General features: G+C 41.3%; 1 protein-coding gene across 1 annotated transcript in view; it reads right to left on the bottom strand.

Moving 5' to 3' along the window:
• The window catches only part of LOC149459379 (pinopsin-like), a 110449-nt gene that overhangs the window by 21778 nt on the left and 70661 nt on the right, over positions 1-18010 (bottom strand). The window contains exon 3 of the mRNA XM_089681274.1: positions 17349-17582. Coding sequence (XP_089537400.1) covers positions 17349-17582 — 234 coding nt within the window. The remainder of the gene's footprint in view (positions 1-17348; positions 17583-18010) is intronic.

Genomic DNA, 18010 nt, shown 5'->3' with positions numbered 1-18010 from the left:
TTTGTAACAAATGGTACACTGCAAAACAGTATCCTCGTGATTTACCTGGGTAGGGTGGTGTGGCAGTGTTTGCTATAATGCCAAAATATTTGCACATTATCACTGGCAGTGTAACTGAGGTGCTTGAGTTACATTATTCAGGCACCAAAGTCTTAGTCCTTGCTCACGCCATATGTGCATAAAAACCAATGAAAAATGTGCAGATTTGAGTTGCATAGCCTTGTTTAGACCATTTTCTGAAAAGTGTGTATTTATTATGTACGTCTCTTCAAGGGTACAAAAAACACTTGTTCTCTATGTTCCCTGTTCACACCACAATGCTGATGTCACGTGAGTTTTTTTTCTATGCGGAAAACTCTATACACGTTGCAGATTTCTGTCCAGAAAAAATCTGCACATGATACCAGTGTTGTGGTGAGAACAGAGCACACAGAGAACACTTGTTTTCATTGTGTCCTTGCAGAAACAAGTGCAGAAAAACTCATGTCATGGTATGAATGAGGTCTAATCTTGACATCGTCCAGATGTCATTAGTGCACAATGCACTAGACTTGTGCAAAAGGCAGGGTATAGAAAGAGAAAATTTGTGGGCAGACAGGTAAAGATTTTTTTTCTGGGGGAGCAAAGAGATAAATAGTATCTTCTTACCTCTAAGTCTTCCTGCTAGACATTTTTTTTAAGTTTAATGCCACTTTATGCATTGGAACTGGTGGTAACTGTTTGCAAAGGCTGATGTGCATTCTTGGATACTACATTCTGCAGGGGTGGTTTTGCACAAAGTGGGTTACAGCAGCTATGCAACAAAAGATTATTAAAAACATTGTTTTAAAAGATATTTATGTTTGTATACATTGTATAAAAGTTGTGAAATGTGGCTTTGTACCATAGTTACACAATCTGTGCAGCTGAATGCAGCTCTCTTGTTCCCCTGCTGGCTCACAAGAGTCTGTCTGTGGTATTCTTCACTAGAATTTTAACCGGAAATCAGCTAGGTTAAGCAAAAAATGTTTTTTTAAATGTCATATACAGTGAAGGGCAAACATTCAAAATCAGCAGGGGATCAAATACTTATTTCCTTCACTGTAGCAGGGTCATCAAACTCAATTTCATCATGGGCCGCGTCAACATTATGGTTGCCCTCAAAGGGCTGGTTGTATCTGTAAGACTATGTATGCAGAGTTTAGGAGTGTGCTGCATACAGAGTGCAGGGTTCAGGAGTATGCAGAGTGCAGGGTTTAGGGGTGACCTAAGTACAAAGTGCAGGATTCAGGAGTATGCTACATATAGAGTGCAGAATTCAGAAGTAAGCGGTGTACAGATTACAGAATTTAGGGCTGTGCTGTGTACTTAATCCAGGGTTGAGGAGTGTGCTGCATACAGAATGCAGGGTTTAGGGGTGTGCTATGCGCAGAGTGCAGGGTTCAGTGGTATGCTATGCACAGATTGCAGGGTTTAGGGGTGTGCTTTTCACAGAGTACAGGATTTAGGGGTGTGCTATTCACAGACAGCAGGGTTCAGCTATCTTTCACCGGCTGTCCATATCTCACTTCCACCCCTCTTCCTCGGCGGTGACCTCTGCACCACTCTCCGCTATCCCCCACCTCTGCACACACAAAAGGTTCCGTGCATCTCACTTATGTGGCTCTAGTATCTTCCAGTGGTGTAGGCAGCTCCACCTCTCTCACTTGCAAGGGGATCATTGGTCCTCACTGTGAGTGCATACAAGGCAGGTAGAGGTAAAGCAGGTAAAGCTGTCATTGTAAACACAGACGACTACTGTGTTTACAAGTGACAATGGTGAGTGGAGTGCGAGAGCCGGAGGTGGTGGAACATGGTCCAGCTGAAAAAAAGCCATTGATGCAAAGGCCTCATGAAATGGTATAGCGGCTGGATTCAATCAGTGGGCCTTGTGTTTGACACGTGTCATACAGGGTATATTCCGTTCTGCCTATAATCTGTGGCTTGATTTACTGACAGAGCAGTTCTCACCCTAAAACAAAAATGTAACATATTGCAGTTTACCAGTCCTTGAATTAAAATGTCTACTTTCATTTTCTTTATTCAGGCTTTTTCCCTTTTTTTCATCTGGTCATTCTGCAAATAACATACTTCCTGTCATTTTTTTTCTCCACTTTATCTGTGGGTTGCTCCCTGGTTGTTACCCTGGCTGGCATGTCTGCCTTTTTTTTTATTTTCATAGCATAGTGGGACTAGTAGTTAAGGATCTTGTTTTCTGACAAGATCAACAGGTATTTTCCGTACTTGCTGAAAACATTCTGAAAATGAAAACGAATGCAGCCACCACATCTAAGGAATGTTAAGCTACCATATATAATTTAACTTTTGTTCACTACAGTTAAGAAACCAAGACTCATTGTAGAGCTAAATCAAATCTGAGCTACTGGAATTCGACAAAATTTACCTTTACACACACACACATGCACACATTATAAAGGTTAAATGCTCATTTAGTCTAGGAGTACATGGATAAGGTGTAAAACGTACTTCATTCTTGGCTCTGGCAGGCTCCCGCCATACATGCAATTGGTTTAGCACTGTCAGGCACAGTCGCATGCTCACCTCAACCATGTACAATGCAGGGTTACTAGCCCTGCATTAGACGAGATGACACTGAGGTATTGCCCACAATCCGAAAACAGAAGAGATTAGTGCTGGAGCCTGCCAGGCTAAGGGAATAGGGTAAATAATACACTTTTTACTTGCACCCCTATACTAAACCATTATTTACCCATTGCAGTTCTGGGGGTGTAGGCACTGCAAGGGCAGATTTTGTTTAATTCCCAGAGTTCGGCTTTAAAAATTGACTACGACACTACAACATGCCTCTTTAACAATTTCATGTTTATGTGTTCAACATGTGTAATATTAATAGCTATTTATGAGTTGAGCAAGAGCGGTTATTTATCTTTACTAACCTTTGCTCAAAAAGTGATTTTTAATTTAGTGGTTTAGCCTGGAAGGTTCTATAAATTATTAGCTTCATATATCACCTGGCTACTTAACAGGCAAGATCTTCCAGTCATTTACTTGTTCAATGTATCCTTTGCATTATCCATGATATAAAATAAAACACATCCAAATGTAGTTGTTTAAGCAGATTATCAGCTTTGCAAACTCTCACGCAATCCTTGGGTTGAAAAAAAATTGTGTTCGCTACAAAAAAGAATATTATCTCTGTTTTTACTCTCTAGGTCAGCCTTTCTCAACCAGGGTGCCTCCAGAGGTTGCTAATGGTTTTATGAGCAATGATCATTTTCTGACTCTCATAACTAGCCACTGACACCAGTGATGTTTTTATCTATCTGTAGGGGGTTATCTTCCCATTGACCACTATTGTACTGAGTATTCCTCCCACTACCAATCATGTAAGACCCCTTTCACACTGGTGTGGTGTGGTTGTGGCTTGACCGCACCACAGGTGCAGCATAGTATACCTGTGAATTATCAGTGATTTCTCAATGACTAGATGACTTCTTTTATGCTCTCAGTTTGTGTTTCAGTTGGCAGTTGGAGTCAAAAAGCAGATACTGGTCTGTGTAGGTAGATTTTCTGTAGAGTATATTATTTAGATCACCTACTCCTTGAGATGTAACACAGTTTAAAAAAGGATAACATGTTTATCTGTGCATTGCTTTTATAAAGGTTGTAGTTGATAGGTTTTTGTCTTTTATTATCTACTTATCTGAACCAATGACTTTGCTGTTCCCCTGAATGGCTCTTCCCTCCACCTGCTTCATGTGGAGGTTAGCTACAATGGGAAAACAGGGTGACCCCTTTGGACAGCCATGTTTCTGTTTGTTATCCTTGAATTTGAAATAATTGGTTTTGAGAAAGATCCAACAAAAGACATACTTGGTCTGAATTAAGTTGTATTTGGCTACCAAGGAATAGTACCAGACACTTCAATAGTTTCAGTAAGCTGTGTAGTCAGTATACACACTAAAAGGGATAGGACATTTTAGGAAACCATTGTCTCTTCCTCCATTAACTTTAATCCAAGGACTTTCATGATGAATTCTGAATGTGATTTACCATGTTGCCAACTAACAGCAATAGGATTGTAACAGTATTATATGTGACGGAGTCAATGCTTCTCACAATCAGTCATAGAGGGACTCCTTTCTTGTGTATCTTAAGATGTCCATACAGGCATAGTGTAGCTTCCCCAGCAAAAGTGTGGCAATGGCACAAAGTGCAGTTAATGGTTTTTAATTTTTCCAGCTGCCGTAGACAGTCTTCGACATTATCTTGTCCTCTTTGGTAACTCACAAGTATTGACATCACCAGCAAAGTGGTCATTTGAAAATCATAATCAGATGTATTCATCACAAGATTGCATCTTCTCTTGTCCGCTGAAAGGATGATTATGTTTGGAACCCTACTAAGGAATGTGAACGCTCTCCTTTCTTGAGGGGTCAAGCTGAAAGCAGATGCTTTAGTCAGGCTAAAAAAATGTCAAGAATCGCAGATGTGATATAACCAGTCTCCCAATATGAGGTTGTTTTGGATGGAAGACTCCGTAATTGAAATGTTATCCACCTCCAGTTCACATGGTGGAGTCACAGTGATGGGAAATCCCTTAGCTAGGACTTCCTTCTTTGACAGGTAAGACTGAGGGGTTAATTCACTAAGAATTAAATAATGCTGTAAAAAAATTCAGTAAATTAACACATGTGGAAACAATTATATAAATGTTCAATTCACTAAGAATTGTGTGGTAAATAACTAGTATAGTAAAGTTTCAATAATGCAGTAAGTTAAGTTATTGCACCCCTGTGTCGCAGTTAATCTCTGATGGGTGGAACCTGAATATTCTGAATCACCTAATGAAAAATGATGGTCTATGTTACATTCTGAAATGCAATAGTGAACAACAACAAAAAACCACAATAATTACACAAATAAATAAATAAATATTATATATATATATACAGTCATGGCCGAAATTGTTGGCACCCTTGATATTTCTCCAGGAAATCATGTATTTCTCACGAAACGTATTGCATTAACACATGTTTTGCTATACACATGTTTATTCCCTTTGTGTGTATTGGGACAAAACAAAAAAAGGGAGGAAAGAAAGCAAATTCGACATAATGTCACACAAACCTCCAAAAATGGGCTGGACAAAAGTATTGGCACCCTTTCACAACTGCGGATAAATAAGAATGTTACAAGCATGTGATGCTCCTGTAAACTCACCTGGGGCAAGTAACAGGTGTGGGCAATATAGAAATCACACCTGAAAGCAGATAAAAAGGAGAGACGTTCACTTAACCTTTGCATTGTGTGTCTGTCTGTGCCACACTAAGCATGGACAACAGAAAGAGGAGACGAGAACTGTCTGAGGACCTGAGAACCAAAATTGTGGCAAAATATCAACAATCTCAAGGTTACAAGTCCATCTCCAGAGAACTAGATTTGCCTTTGTCCACAGTGCGCAACATTATCAAGAAGTTTGCAACCCATGGCACTGTAGCTAATCTCCCTGGTCGTGGACGGATGAGGAAAATTGATGAAAGATTGCAACGCAGAATAGTCCGGATGGTGGATAAGCAGCCCCAAACATGTTCCAAAGACATTCAAGCTGTCCTGCAGGCTCAGGGAGCATCAGTGTCAGCGCGAACTATCCGTCGACATTTAAATGAAATGAAACGCTATGGCAGGAGACCCAGGAGGACCCCACTACTGACACAGAGACATAAAAAAGCAAGACTACAGTTTGCCAAAATGTACTTGAGTAAGCCAAAAGCCTTCTGGGAAAACGTCTTGTGGACAGATGAGACCAAGATAGAGCTTTTCGGTAAAGCACATCATTCTACTGTTTACCGAAAACGGAATGAGGCCTACAAAGAACAAAACACAGTACCTACGGTAAAATATGGTGGAGGTTCAATGATGTTTTGGGGTTGTTTTGCTGCCTCTGGCACTGGGTGCCTTGACTGTGTGCAAGGCATCATGAAATCTGAGGATTACCAAAGGATTTTGGGTCGCACTGTAGGGCCCAGTGTCAGAAAGCTGGGTTTGCGTCCAAGATCCTGGGTCTTCCAGCAGGACAATGACCCCAAACATACGTCAAAAAGCACTCAGAAATGGATGGCAAAGAAGCGCTGGAGAGTTCTGAAGTGGCCAGCAATGAGCCCAGATCTAAATCCCATTGAACACCTGTGGAGAGATCTTAAAATTGCTGTTGGGAAAAGGTGTCCTTCCAATAAGAGAGACCTGGAGCTGTTTGCAAAGGAAGAGTGGTCCAAAATTCCGGGTGAGAGGTGTCAGAAGCTTATTGATGGTTATAGGAAGCGACTGATTTCAGTTATGTTTTCCAAAGGGTGTGCAACCAAATATTAAGTTAAGGGTGCCAATACTTTTGTCCAGCCCATTTTTGGGGTTTTGTGTGACATTATGTCATATTTGCTTTTCTGCCTCTGTTTTATATTTGTTCCAATACATACAAAGGGAATAAACATGTGTATAGCAAAACATGTGTTAATGCAATACTTTTTTTGTGTGAAATACTTGATTTTCAGGAAAAATATCAAGGGTGCCAACAATTTCGGCCATGACTGTATATATGAGGATTTAATTATTGCACACTTGATTTACTAAGTAGCCAGTCACCATGAAATGTTCCCTTCTCAAAATTTTCATAAAGTTGAGACTGCTGTAGTATATGGGCGTCATGTACAGACAAAGGGAAACCAATCACCAGATCACAGATCAACAGTTGGGCATCACACACCACCTAGATGTTTATAGAATAATAATCCCTTTTATTCCGGTAGATGTGCTCCTTGTGGTTGGGAGGGAATAGGAGGAAATGCGTACAGTCGATTGCAACCACTACATTTGGGATCAAGGCCATGTTGTAGAATCCACCTTTAATTTCTTCCCACTCCTACATGAGGGTAGATTGGTGCAATGTGACGGAAGCCCTATAGCACTCTTCCAAGGATTCTTGAAAAGAATGCCTGCGACATTCCGACCACATCACCATTCATCTGGTAGGATCCCTTTCTGCGAAAATGCAGCATGGCTAGCAATTTGGTCATGCTAGGTATTGCATGACTCCTCTGGGTGGTGGACTCTACTCTACACGCAGCCCAATGTACAGTAGAATGAGCTCCTTGGTCAGACGGAACTTTCACAGTATTTCAGCCTTCATAAAGTCATCCAGCAGTGTGCTTTCCAGAAAATGCCTTGGAGCCATGACGACAACTCTTCCTCAATCCTAATACATCTTCTGAGCAGGTTAAACTGCAGATTACTTTCAAACACCTCCATACCTGATTTTTCTACTTTCTCCAAACACCCTCAGAGAATCAGGAAATACCACACATGATACCAGCACCAAAACCCTAATAATAAATATTGTGAGTTTAACTTCTTGTTCCATTTGTGAATTGAATTTAACCACTTACTGCATGTTTTTTTTCTGCGGTATTTATCAACAAATGTTTCATTTTGTATTAAATACAGCAGAATCACTATTTGTTTTCTGTGAATTGGACATTTATAATTTATGCAAACGAGTCATGTGACCATGTTAGCGCATGCAATAACCTTTAGTGAATTGACCCCTTAGTAAGACACAACAAAAAAAAGGAAAGAATAGAGCCACAATCTGATAAAATACCTATTGAATTTTCAATCAGTACTCTTTTCCCTGTAGTCTGTGAAAAATATGCCAATATTCTATGTTATTATCAAAGGTAACCCATCAGAATAAAATTTGTGGAACCTGCAGGAACAAGTACAAATGTAACATTTTTACTAAAAGTGTGCCACTGGAAAGTAGTGTTTGGAAATAGGAGGCCTGCTCAGCATTAAAGTGGAACTTTAGGAGAAAAAATAAAGTTGTGAGAGTGATGTCATATTGGCCTGGCCAACCCAGAAGAAGACAGTGACAGCAGCTCGCAAGGTGCTCAAGAATAGTGCATCATTGTAGTGGAGGTGAGTATAGTCCTGCCTTTATGCTTGAATGAATCACTTGTATCTTTGGAGCTTTTAGTTTTGAAGATTTAGTATCCTAGAGTATACTAGAGTCTGTAACAAGCATTAACACAGCAGTTTTTTTCTGAGTACCCCAATGTAACATAGGTCTAACCCCAAAAATTTCTTCAAATATTTTAATAGTAAAAAGGTTCAGTCCGAGCATGTAGGTCCTTTACAAAATAATCTAGAGTGGGTGACTGGGGACAAAGAGAAGGCAAATTTATTAAATACCTTCTTCAGCTCTGTGTATACAAAGGAGCATGGAGGAGCTCTTGTCCATAATGTGCCTGGTATTGACACAGCTCCAGATGATCCACATTGGCTCACAACTGATATTATCCAAAAATATTTAGACAGTATAAAGGTGAATAAAGCACCTGGACCAGATGGCATACAGCCACAGGTTCCTAAAGAATTGAGCTCTATCATTTCAAAGTCATTGTAATTTTTAGGGACTCTTTAATGACTGGCATAGTACCACTGGATTGGCGTAAGGCCAGTGTGGTGCCAATATTTAAAAAGGGGTCAACATCTTTACCAAGTAATTATAGACCTGTTAGATTAACTTCTATAGTTGGGAAGATACTGGAGAGTTTAATAAAAGACCACATAGATGAGTTCTTGCTGGAAAAAAATATTTTAAGTAACAGACAGCATGGATTCATGAAAGACAGAAGTTGTCAAACAAATCTGATTTCTTTTTATGAGGGGGTGAGCAAAACGTTGGACAGAGGGGTGGCGGTGGACGTGGTATATTTGGATTTTGCAAAAGCATTTGACACAGTTCCCCACACACGGCTAATGTGTAAGATAACGTCTCCAGGCTTGGAAAAATCTGTATGTAAATGGATAGAAAACTGGATAAAAGATCGTATTCAGAGAGTAGTGGTTAATGATTCATACTCTGAATGGTCTAGGGTCATCAGTGGTGTACCCCAAGGTTCAGTGTTGGGACCCTTACTTTTTAATATATCGATATAGGGTCTGAGATTAAAAATCCCATTTCAGCCTTTGCAGATGACACCAAGCTGTGCAGTGGAATAACGTCCTTACAGGATGTCTTCAACTTACAAGCCAACCTCAATGCACTGTTTAATTGGGCAACTATGTGGCAAATGAGGTTTAATGTAGATAAATGTAAGGTTATGCACTTGGGGGCTAAGAATATGCATGCATCATACATACTAGGGGGGTACAACTGGGGGAATCAAGCAAGGATCTGGGAGTTCTGGTAGATCACAAGCTTAATAATGGCATGCAATGCCAAGCTGCGGTTTCTAAAGCGAGCAAAATCCTCTCTTGTATTAGAAGAGGTGTAGACTTCAGAGAGAGAGATATCATATTACCCCGGTACAAATCATTAGTAAAACCTCATCTGGAATATGCAGTTCAGTTTTGGACACCAAATCACAAAAAGAACATTGGGGAACTGGAGAAAGTGCAGAGAAGGGCACCAAACTGATAAGAGGCATGGAGGAGCTCAGCTATGAAGAAAGATTAGAGGAACCAGGGGCGGACTGACCATTTGGAAACTCGGGCACTGCCCAAGGGCCTGGGGTCAGTAGGGGGCCCCATGAGATGCCCCTGGTACCTTTTTCATAAGCTTTTTTGAGTTTGGCAAGGACACAGGGGCCCCATAATCCCCTATTGCCCGGGGGCCCCATGAGTTGTCAGTCCACCCCTGAGAGGAACTGAATTTATTCTCTCTTGAGAAGAGGAGATTAAGGGGGGATATGATCAACATGTATAAATACATCAGTGGTTCATATAGTGAACTCGGTGTAGAGCTATTCACCCTGAGGTCATCACAGAGAACAAGGGGCACTCTTTATGTCTGGAGGAAAAGAAATGTAATCCCCAAACATGGAAAGGTTTCTTCACAGTGAAAGCTGTGAAAATGTGGAATAGACTCCATCAAGTGTTGGTTCTGGTCAGCTCTGTGGATTGCCTCAAAAAAGGCCTGGATTGTTTCTTAGATACACAGAATATAACTGGATACTAACATTTATAGGTAAAGTTGATCCAGGGAATATCTGAAAACAAATTTAATCTCCAAACATGGAAAGGTTTCTTCACAGTGAAAACTGTGAAAATGTGGAATAGACTCCCTCAAGAGTTGGTTCTGGCCAGCTCAGTGGATTGCTTCAAAAAAGGCCTGGATTGTTTCTTAGATACACAGAATATTACTGGATACTAACATTTATAGGTAAAGTTGATCCAGGGAATATCCGATTGCCTCGCGGGGGATCAGGAAGGAATTTTTTTCCCAGCAGGAGCAAATTGGATCATGCTGATTTTTTTTCCTTCCTCTGGATCAACTGTGGGTATAGGATTATAACTTTTTTTTCTATGGTTGAACTGGATGGATTTTTTTTTTTTTGCTAGACTAACTATGTAACCATGTAAACCATATGAGTAAAAGCTGACCATTGTAAGCACCCCATCAGTGTTAAATGCTTTGTCTTAACTCTAACTGTCACATTTGCTTAACAGCTTAGAATGTTACAGAAAGCAGAAAAACAATATCTATGGGTTGGATCAGCAGCTAATCAAATGTATAAGGTTTAACACAATATTATGGGGGGACTCCTGAAAGACTACATCATATGTGCCATATATATGTCTTTTTAATTTTGTCCAGAGCTACACTTTAAGCCTAGCTAAATTTCAGGACATGAATTGTGGATTAATTACTTGAATGTCTGATGATAAACTGGAGGTAGATATTCCTTATCCTCTTGAAAGTAAACTATAATTTTGTGCAAAGAAGATTTTATTATGACAAATGTCCTAACAGACAGATGTCCAGTATTGCAGAATACAAAATCTTTTCTTTTCCCATGTATTTTAACACACCACCCAGCCTCACATAATTTTAAAATGATAAAGTGCAAATAAATAGGAACAATTGGAATGCCACAAAGAGGGAGGTCAAGTAATAAACAATGTAAGCTGATATAAAGCTATGATTATTGTTCAAAATACACAGAAGCATCTCACCCCTGGTTTTGGATGGCTATCGAAAATGGGGTTTTCATTTAGAATTGTGCTCAGTTTGTCACGATTTACCCAGGAAAATGCATATTTTAATCTAAAACAAAGTTATAATGGATGAGGATTCTCTCCTTTTACTGTAGGTGTCATGGAAGAATGCTTTTCTGTAAACATGGCAGTTGTGGGTATTCTGTGTAATGTGTATAGAACATCCCTTAAAATCTGATTTCCTGGTTGTGTTATTGGCATGCCTTTCTGTCAGGAATGGACTCGCCAATAGTGGTGGGACTCACCTGCCTTGTGGGTTGCAGTTCCAGGGCTGGCCAGAGGGTGCTCTCAGCAACCAGAGGCTCATTCCTGCAATCAGCCAAAACACCTGAGGCTGATTGCAGGAGGTGCATATAAGGAATGACCAGGCCTGTGATCTGGGCCTTGGTGTATGTTTCCCATGAGCCCCTGTACCTGGTATCCTGTGTTCCTGTTCTGCTCACGATCTGATTTGTTGCCGACCCTGCCTGATTCTGACCTCTGCTGACTTCTCCTGTTGAACCCCTGGCTTGCCTGACCATCCTTCTGCCTGATCCTCGGTACCGCGCTGCCCGCTACCTGCTGAACCTGGCTTGTGACCCCGACCATTCTCTGCTTACTCCTCCTGTACCACGCTGCCCGCACGATACCGACCCGGCCTGTCTGACTACCCTTACTTCACCCGACGATCCATCCATCCCGCACGGATCACCTTTGGTAAGTCTGCCTGCCTCTTCTCATCAGACTCCGTTCCTGCACTCCCCTGCCAGTACTCTCTACCACAGCTGGACGCACTCAGGGGTCGTGACCTGGTTCCAGTCTGCACCAAGTCCATCCCCACCATCAGGGGCCCTGGTGAATAGCAGGCTGGTACTTAGACCCCGCGCCCTGGGGAAATCCGTGCTGTGGGCTGCTAGAGACACTGCCAGGTGGCACCTGACAGTACCTTACGGCCTGCCTGACCATTCCACCTCTCCAGCCTGACTACTCCTGTGTTCTTGAAGCCTGCTACTTCCCTGTGTCAGTCCACACACTTCTGGTCATACCCGGATCCCTAACACTTTCCCAAAAGTCTACTATAGATAGAAATCACATTATGGGTATGCCCTTTAATAGGAGGAGTGTTTTAGTTGAAGACCGTATGGCAAAGCTTATGGCGCTGCTCAAAGCTGAAAAAACTGTGATCACCCCACCGGCAGGGAAAGAGGGGAACAGCATCCCAAGCTAATCCAGAGGCTTGACAATGTGCAGAGGAGGGAAGATGGATGATCTGAAACATTTTGCCCCTCCCATAGGGGGCTTGGTCACAGTCTCTGTGACCATGCCTTCTATGAGTGGGGCGAAACGTGTCAAAGGGCGCGTGGCCAGTATGATGGCTAAGGCCACTCACAACATAGCGTCTTTCTCTTTCTGACTCCTTGGGATCGGTATGAGCGGTGTCCATCTTCCCTGCTCTGCACAGTGTTTTAGTTGAGTTACTTAAACAGAGGAACAAAAATTGCAGGATTTCTTATTACAATGCTGACTGATCAGTCAGAAAAGACAAATAAAGTATGCAAAGAATAAAACACCTGTAATTATCTAGGTGTATCTGTTTGTAGATTGCCATTACTAAACAGGTGCAGCTGCTGTAATTTGTAAGACTCTGGAGAGGTTTAACTTGACAGATTCTCGCAGTTACAGTATTTAATAGAGATGAGTTCTTAGGTTGGTTCACCCCCTTGTGGCAGATTTTTAAATTTACATTTAGCTGTCCATCACCTAAACTTGTAAGCATGGTAAAAACTACTCAACTTTGAAAGAGCACCTGATAGGATAGGACCTGCATTTAAATGCATGCTCTATGATTCAGAATCCTGGCTTAGCAACCTGGTTTGTCTCTGACATGTAACAAGCATGTAACCATTTAAGTCTGGAAATGTCAAAGCATCTATTATGACTCTTTAGGTAGTGAAGTTAGGATTAGGGTGGTGGCCATGGATCCTCTTTATTTCTCTTTCATATTTCCATCCTTCCAGGATCTCCGAAACATGAAGTAATAATGAAACCCAAATTCCAGAAATACACTTGTAAGGAATTATAATAAAATAAGCTAACTGTTGGATATGTCCTTAACTGTGTTTGGATTAGTTACATAGTTAGTCTGGCTGAAAAAAAGACAAAAGTCCATCCAGTACAACCATTAAAAAAAAAAAAGTTATAATCCTATACCCACAGTTGATCCAGAGGAAGGCAAAAAAAACCAGCAAAGCATGATCAAATTTGCTCCTGCTGGGAAAAAAAATTCCTTCCTGATCCCCCGAGAGGCAATCTGATATTCCCTGGATCAACTTTATGTATAAATGTTAGTATCCAGTTATATTCTGTGTATCTAAGAAACAATCCAGGCCTTTTTTTAAGCAATCCACTGAGCTGGCCAGAACCAACTCTTGAGGGAGTCTATTCCACATTTTCACAGCTCTCACTGTGAAGAAACCTTTCCGTGTTTGGAGATTACATCTCTTTTCCTCCAGACGTAAAGAGTGCCCCTTTGTCCTCTGTGGTGACCTCATGGTGAATAACTCTACACCGAGTTCACTATATGAACCACTGATGTATTTATACATGTTGATCATATCCCCCCTTAATCTCCTCTTCTCAAGAGAGAATAAATTCAGTTCCTCTAATCTTTCCTCATAGCTGAGCTCCTCCAAGCCTCTTATCAGTTTGGTGCCCTTCTCTGTACTTTCTCCAGTTCAACGATGTTCTTTTTGTGAATTGGTGCTCAAAGCTGAACTGCATATTCCAGATGAGGTCTCACTAATGATTTCTACAGGGGTAATATGATATCTCTCTCTCTGGAGTCTATACCTCTTTTAATACAAGAGTGGATTTTGCTCGCTTTAGAAACTGCAGCTTGGCATTGCATGTGAAAGCAGCAAGTGAATCTTGGCAGTAAGGATATCGGATGAGTATGGTTGTATCTTTGAGCTCCAAATGATGTTACTGTAACACCCTCCTAGATAGCTAGGGGGAGCTAGAGTCCAGTTGTTAGAGGCTGAGTAATAGTCAGAGGGAGGTCAAATTCAGGTCAGAGCTTAGAGGCTCTACCGACCAGCTCTCTGGAACTTCACCCTGCTCTTGAATTTTGGAGAAGATTCTAGAAGCAGTGAGAGGAAGTGAGGAGTGGCTGGTCTGCACTCTCAGTGATACCTGGCCAATCCCCAACAGGAGGTTTGGCTTGGGGCCAACTAAATGATGAGGATTCCCAAATAATAAACTTTATTGAGCCAGTAAAATGCACATATAAAATGGCTTATGTGTTTCAGCAATAAGCCTTAGTCATAGCCATAGCTATGACTAAGGCTTATTGCCAAAACATGCAAGCCATTTCATATGCACATTTTACTCACTCAATAAAGTTTATTATTTGGGAAGATGAATGCTGGCTATACCAATCCTCATCATTCAGTTGCACCTGCTAGGAAGACACACAGAGCCAGAGCATCAGCATTCCACCTCCGTGGGGATTATCTCTGGGCATAGCACCTACTTGTTCTTGGCTTGGGACCAGGACAGCCTGGTCCCAGGCTGGAGAGCAGGAGCCTGGGAGGGGGCCATATGGGAAAGGGCTCACCTACAGGCAGAGGAGCTAGAAAGGAGGAAATCCCAGGACCTCATTGGCCCCCAGAGTGAGGACCATCTATTCAGCAGGGAAGGAGTGGCCCAGCAGAAGGCCTGAGAGCAGCACCCCCTGGGCCAGTCTGGGGAAGGAGCACTCTGGTGGGAAACTGGATTAGCTTCTACCTGGCACTGTCTTACACTTAGAGTGACAGGCACTGGATTCCCTGCCCAGGGATTCACCCAGAACATCTGGATAAAGGAGTATCTCGGGTCTGGGGTGGTACAACAGGAGATGCTGGCTAGCTCTCCAGAAGAGGATTTTTGCTGTCTAAAGAGACTTGTACATAGTTCCAGGGAGATTGCCCTCAGTTGCAATTCCCTTTGTGCATCCCATACACCCTGTACCCCATCCAAGTTCAAATTCCTCTATAAAATCCAAAAAACCCAAGCTCAAGGACTGGTTACTGTCTCGTGGATGTGAGTTGGTATGGAAAACACATGTTGCCTGGCTGTGCAGGACTATTGCGGGACCCAAAACTCAGCAACTCCTAGGGGGGGGGAGTGCTACATAACCAAGGCTCAGACACCTGCACCTGTTTTTCTGTACACGGTCAGATTATTATTGGAGTATTTACAACTCTGATTAACTGTTTCTTCTGACACAGTTCTTGTACTTTACCCCCTGGGGAACAGATGCGCCATAGCACCCCCCTCGTTCAGCCACCAGAAGCGAAAAAAATTCAAATGCAAGCTACGAGCTCCTGGAGTCAAAGCTTTCACACTGCTATGGGCTTGCCACATGACAGCGCTGACTTGATCCAGTGCTGTTACATGCTCCTCCATACTCAAATGTACCAGGTATTTCTATGCTGAAGTGGTAAAAAGCTGAGAGCACAAGTAAATGCAAATTACATATGGGCCTATTAAAAATCGGCAGTGATAACCCTCACTTTTATATACTGATTTTACCGCTGTGCACTATGGAGCCAAAAAGGCACTGTTTGTTCCTAGACACTGACTGATTTCTGTGTCATTCACTTATCTGTAACAGACTGGGGTTGTATTCTTCACTTCCCCTTTCCTCCTACCTTGGGTTAGTATTGCTTTCTATGCAGTTTCAGAACAGGCAGAAAATGTTATAGTTTTTATTTTGTTTTAGGTCTAGATCAGGGGTGTCCAACCTTTTGGCTTTCCTGGGCCACATTGGAAGAAGAGGAATTGTCTTGGGCCACACATAAAACAATAAGGATAGCTGATGAGTAGAAAAGGCTGGGCAGATCACAACTGATAGTATACCTATCTGAGCAATACAACTTCATTTTTTTGTAATATTTATAGTGTAAAAGTAGGCAACTTAAAACTAGTGCAATATTTGATACAGTTTTTGATAAACTAACCCATCGATATCTGGTATGATGGATATAGTGGAAAATCTCAATGATTTCTCAAGCTGCTCATCAGATAATTTGGATCAAATTTTTGCCCTTCACGTGCTTCATCCTTGAAAACAGTTCAAGGACATGAATAATGAATGATTGTGTAGCGTGGGATATTTTTTCTTTATGAAGTTAACATTTATAAAAGACACTGTCAAATTTTCAGTCGGCTGCATGTGTTCACTAAGTGTAGATGCATTTTTACCAAAAATTCCCCTGCAGGAAAAAAAAAAAATCAACATTTTTAAGTAAGTTTATAATTTTGTATTGAGGCTTGAGGGTCGCAGGTTGGACACCCTGGTCTAGAAAAGGGTTAGAACCTGTCAGCAATTTTTTTTTCTTTTTTGTTGTTGCCTTTGGGAGACTTTTTCCTTGCTTCCTGTCAAGGAGGTACAACGTAAAGTGAGTGGAAATCACCCCAAAATGAAGAGAAGCCCTTAAGACCATTGTCCCCATACTGGGTGGGCCTATTGAATTTCCCTTCAACTTCTGTCCGAGTAGCAACTGCAAAATTTTGGATTTTACATCTATCCAGACATAGATGATCTAGACCAGTGTTTTTTTCAGTCAAGGCACCCTTTAAAATTATGGACAGTTTCAAGGCACCCCATTCTAAAATGTGAAAAACGATTCTTATAGTTTTATGTAACTCAGCAACATCCACACACGTAGGACACTCAACATTAGAGGGGATTTATTTTTCCAAAGCAAATACACTTTTGCACACTAGTACTGATTAGTATTCCAGTGTTTCTCTTCTCCCTCAATTTTTCTCCATCACTGAGCTAATGTGACCCCAGTACTGATGGAGAGGGGCAGGGGAGGGTCACAATAGGATGCTGTGCTGGCAGCTGACATCCACCTTATCAACTGATGATGTCATTGGCTGTCAGGACACTGGTGACTAGAAGGTCGTAATGGTGCACAATGAAAACCTGTGACTTTGTGTAACTAAAAGGCAGGCTTGTTCCACCCGCTGGCTTGTATGCACGTTTTGGGCAATTTTTAGACATTTTGCCAAGGCACCCCTGAAGAAGACCTCAAGGCACCCTGGTTGAGAAAGTCTGTTCTAGACAAACGGACGGTGAATCTCCCCAGTGGCTGGGACATAGGCAGTAATACAATCAGTGTTCCTTGCTTTATCCAAACCAGAAAAAAGTTATGATTAAGCTAGCGATACAATTCAGTGTATTTGTATTGCTTTTCCTATAAAACCTTCTAGAATTAAATAGTTCTAAATCACCTTTTAAAATGTTAAAATATTTATAGGTTTACCTGCTTATTCATAAAAATGTAGATTAGCGGATTGCATACAGTACTGCTTTTGGCCAGAATGGAAGGTATCACACTGGCAACTGGTGTCACCACTCCAGGACTTCCAAAGGTAGCGAGCAGGGCGACCACACCATAAGGCATCCAACAAATCAAGTAGCAGACGACTGTGGTAAGAACCATGAAAAGAACATGGTACTCTCTCTTCCTGGCTGTAGACTTTCTTATTTTTCCCACCTAATCAATATAAAATGAACACAATCATTTTAAAAGTGCACTCCATATTCACAGGAAACAAAATCTCAATTATCAACAGTGATATTGCTCGATACGCAAAACACAGTAATAATAGGAAGCAAATGTTCAACTGTTTGGATCTAAGAGAAAAAGCATTAATTATTGTTAATTTGATTATAACTGTTATCCCAGTATCAGTAATTCTAATAAAATACTGTATATAAATATTAATATGTGGTTACATATTAGATGCTCCACTGTAATATCATTTGTCATTCCTTTATGAGTAGTTTTAAAAGTCAATGAAGTTATAGAGGAAAAGTTGCTTGCATGAAGATAGCTTTTCCACTAGATGGCAGAGTTTGAAAACAAATGGAACCTTTAAAGAGTATTTGAAGACATCTTACTTCAAGTATAGCAATTAAGTG

The sequence above is a fragment of the Staurois parvus genome, unplaced genomic scaffold, assembly GCF_062004578.1.
Source record: "Staurois parvus isolate SC_StPar_1 unplaced genomic scaffold, SC_StPar_1.0 ptg000262l, whole genome shotgun sequence".
NCBI lineage: Eukaryota > Metazoa > Chordata > Amphibia > Anura > Ranidae > Staurois > Staurois parvus.
Note: the sequence above shows the minus strand (reverse complement) of the source record. Positions and strands in the feature narration are given on the sequence as shown.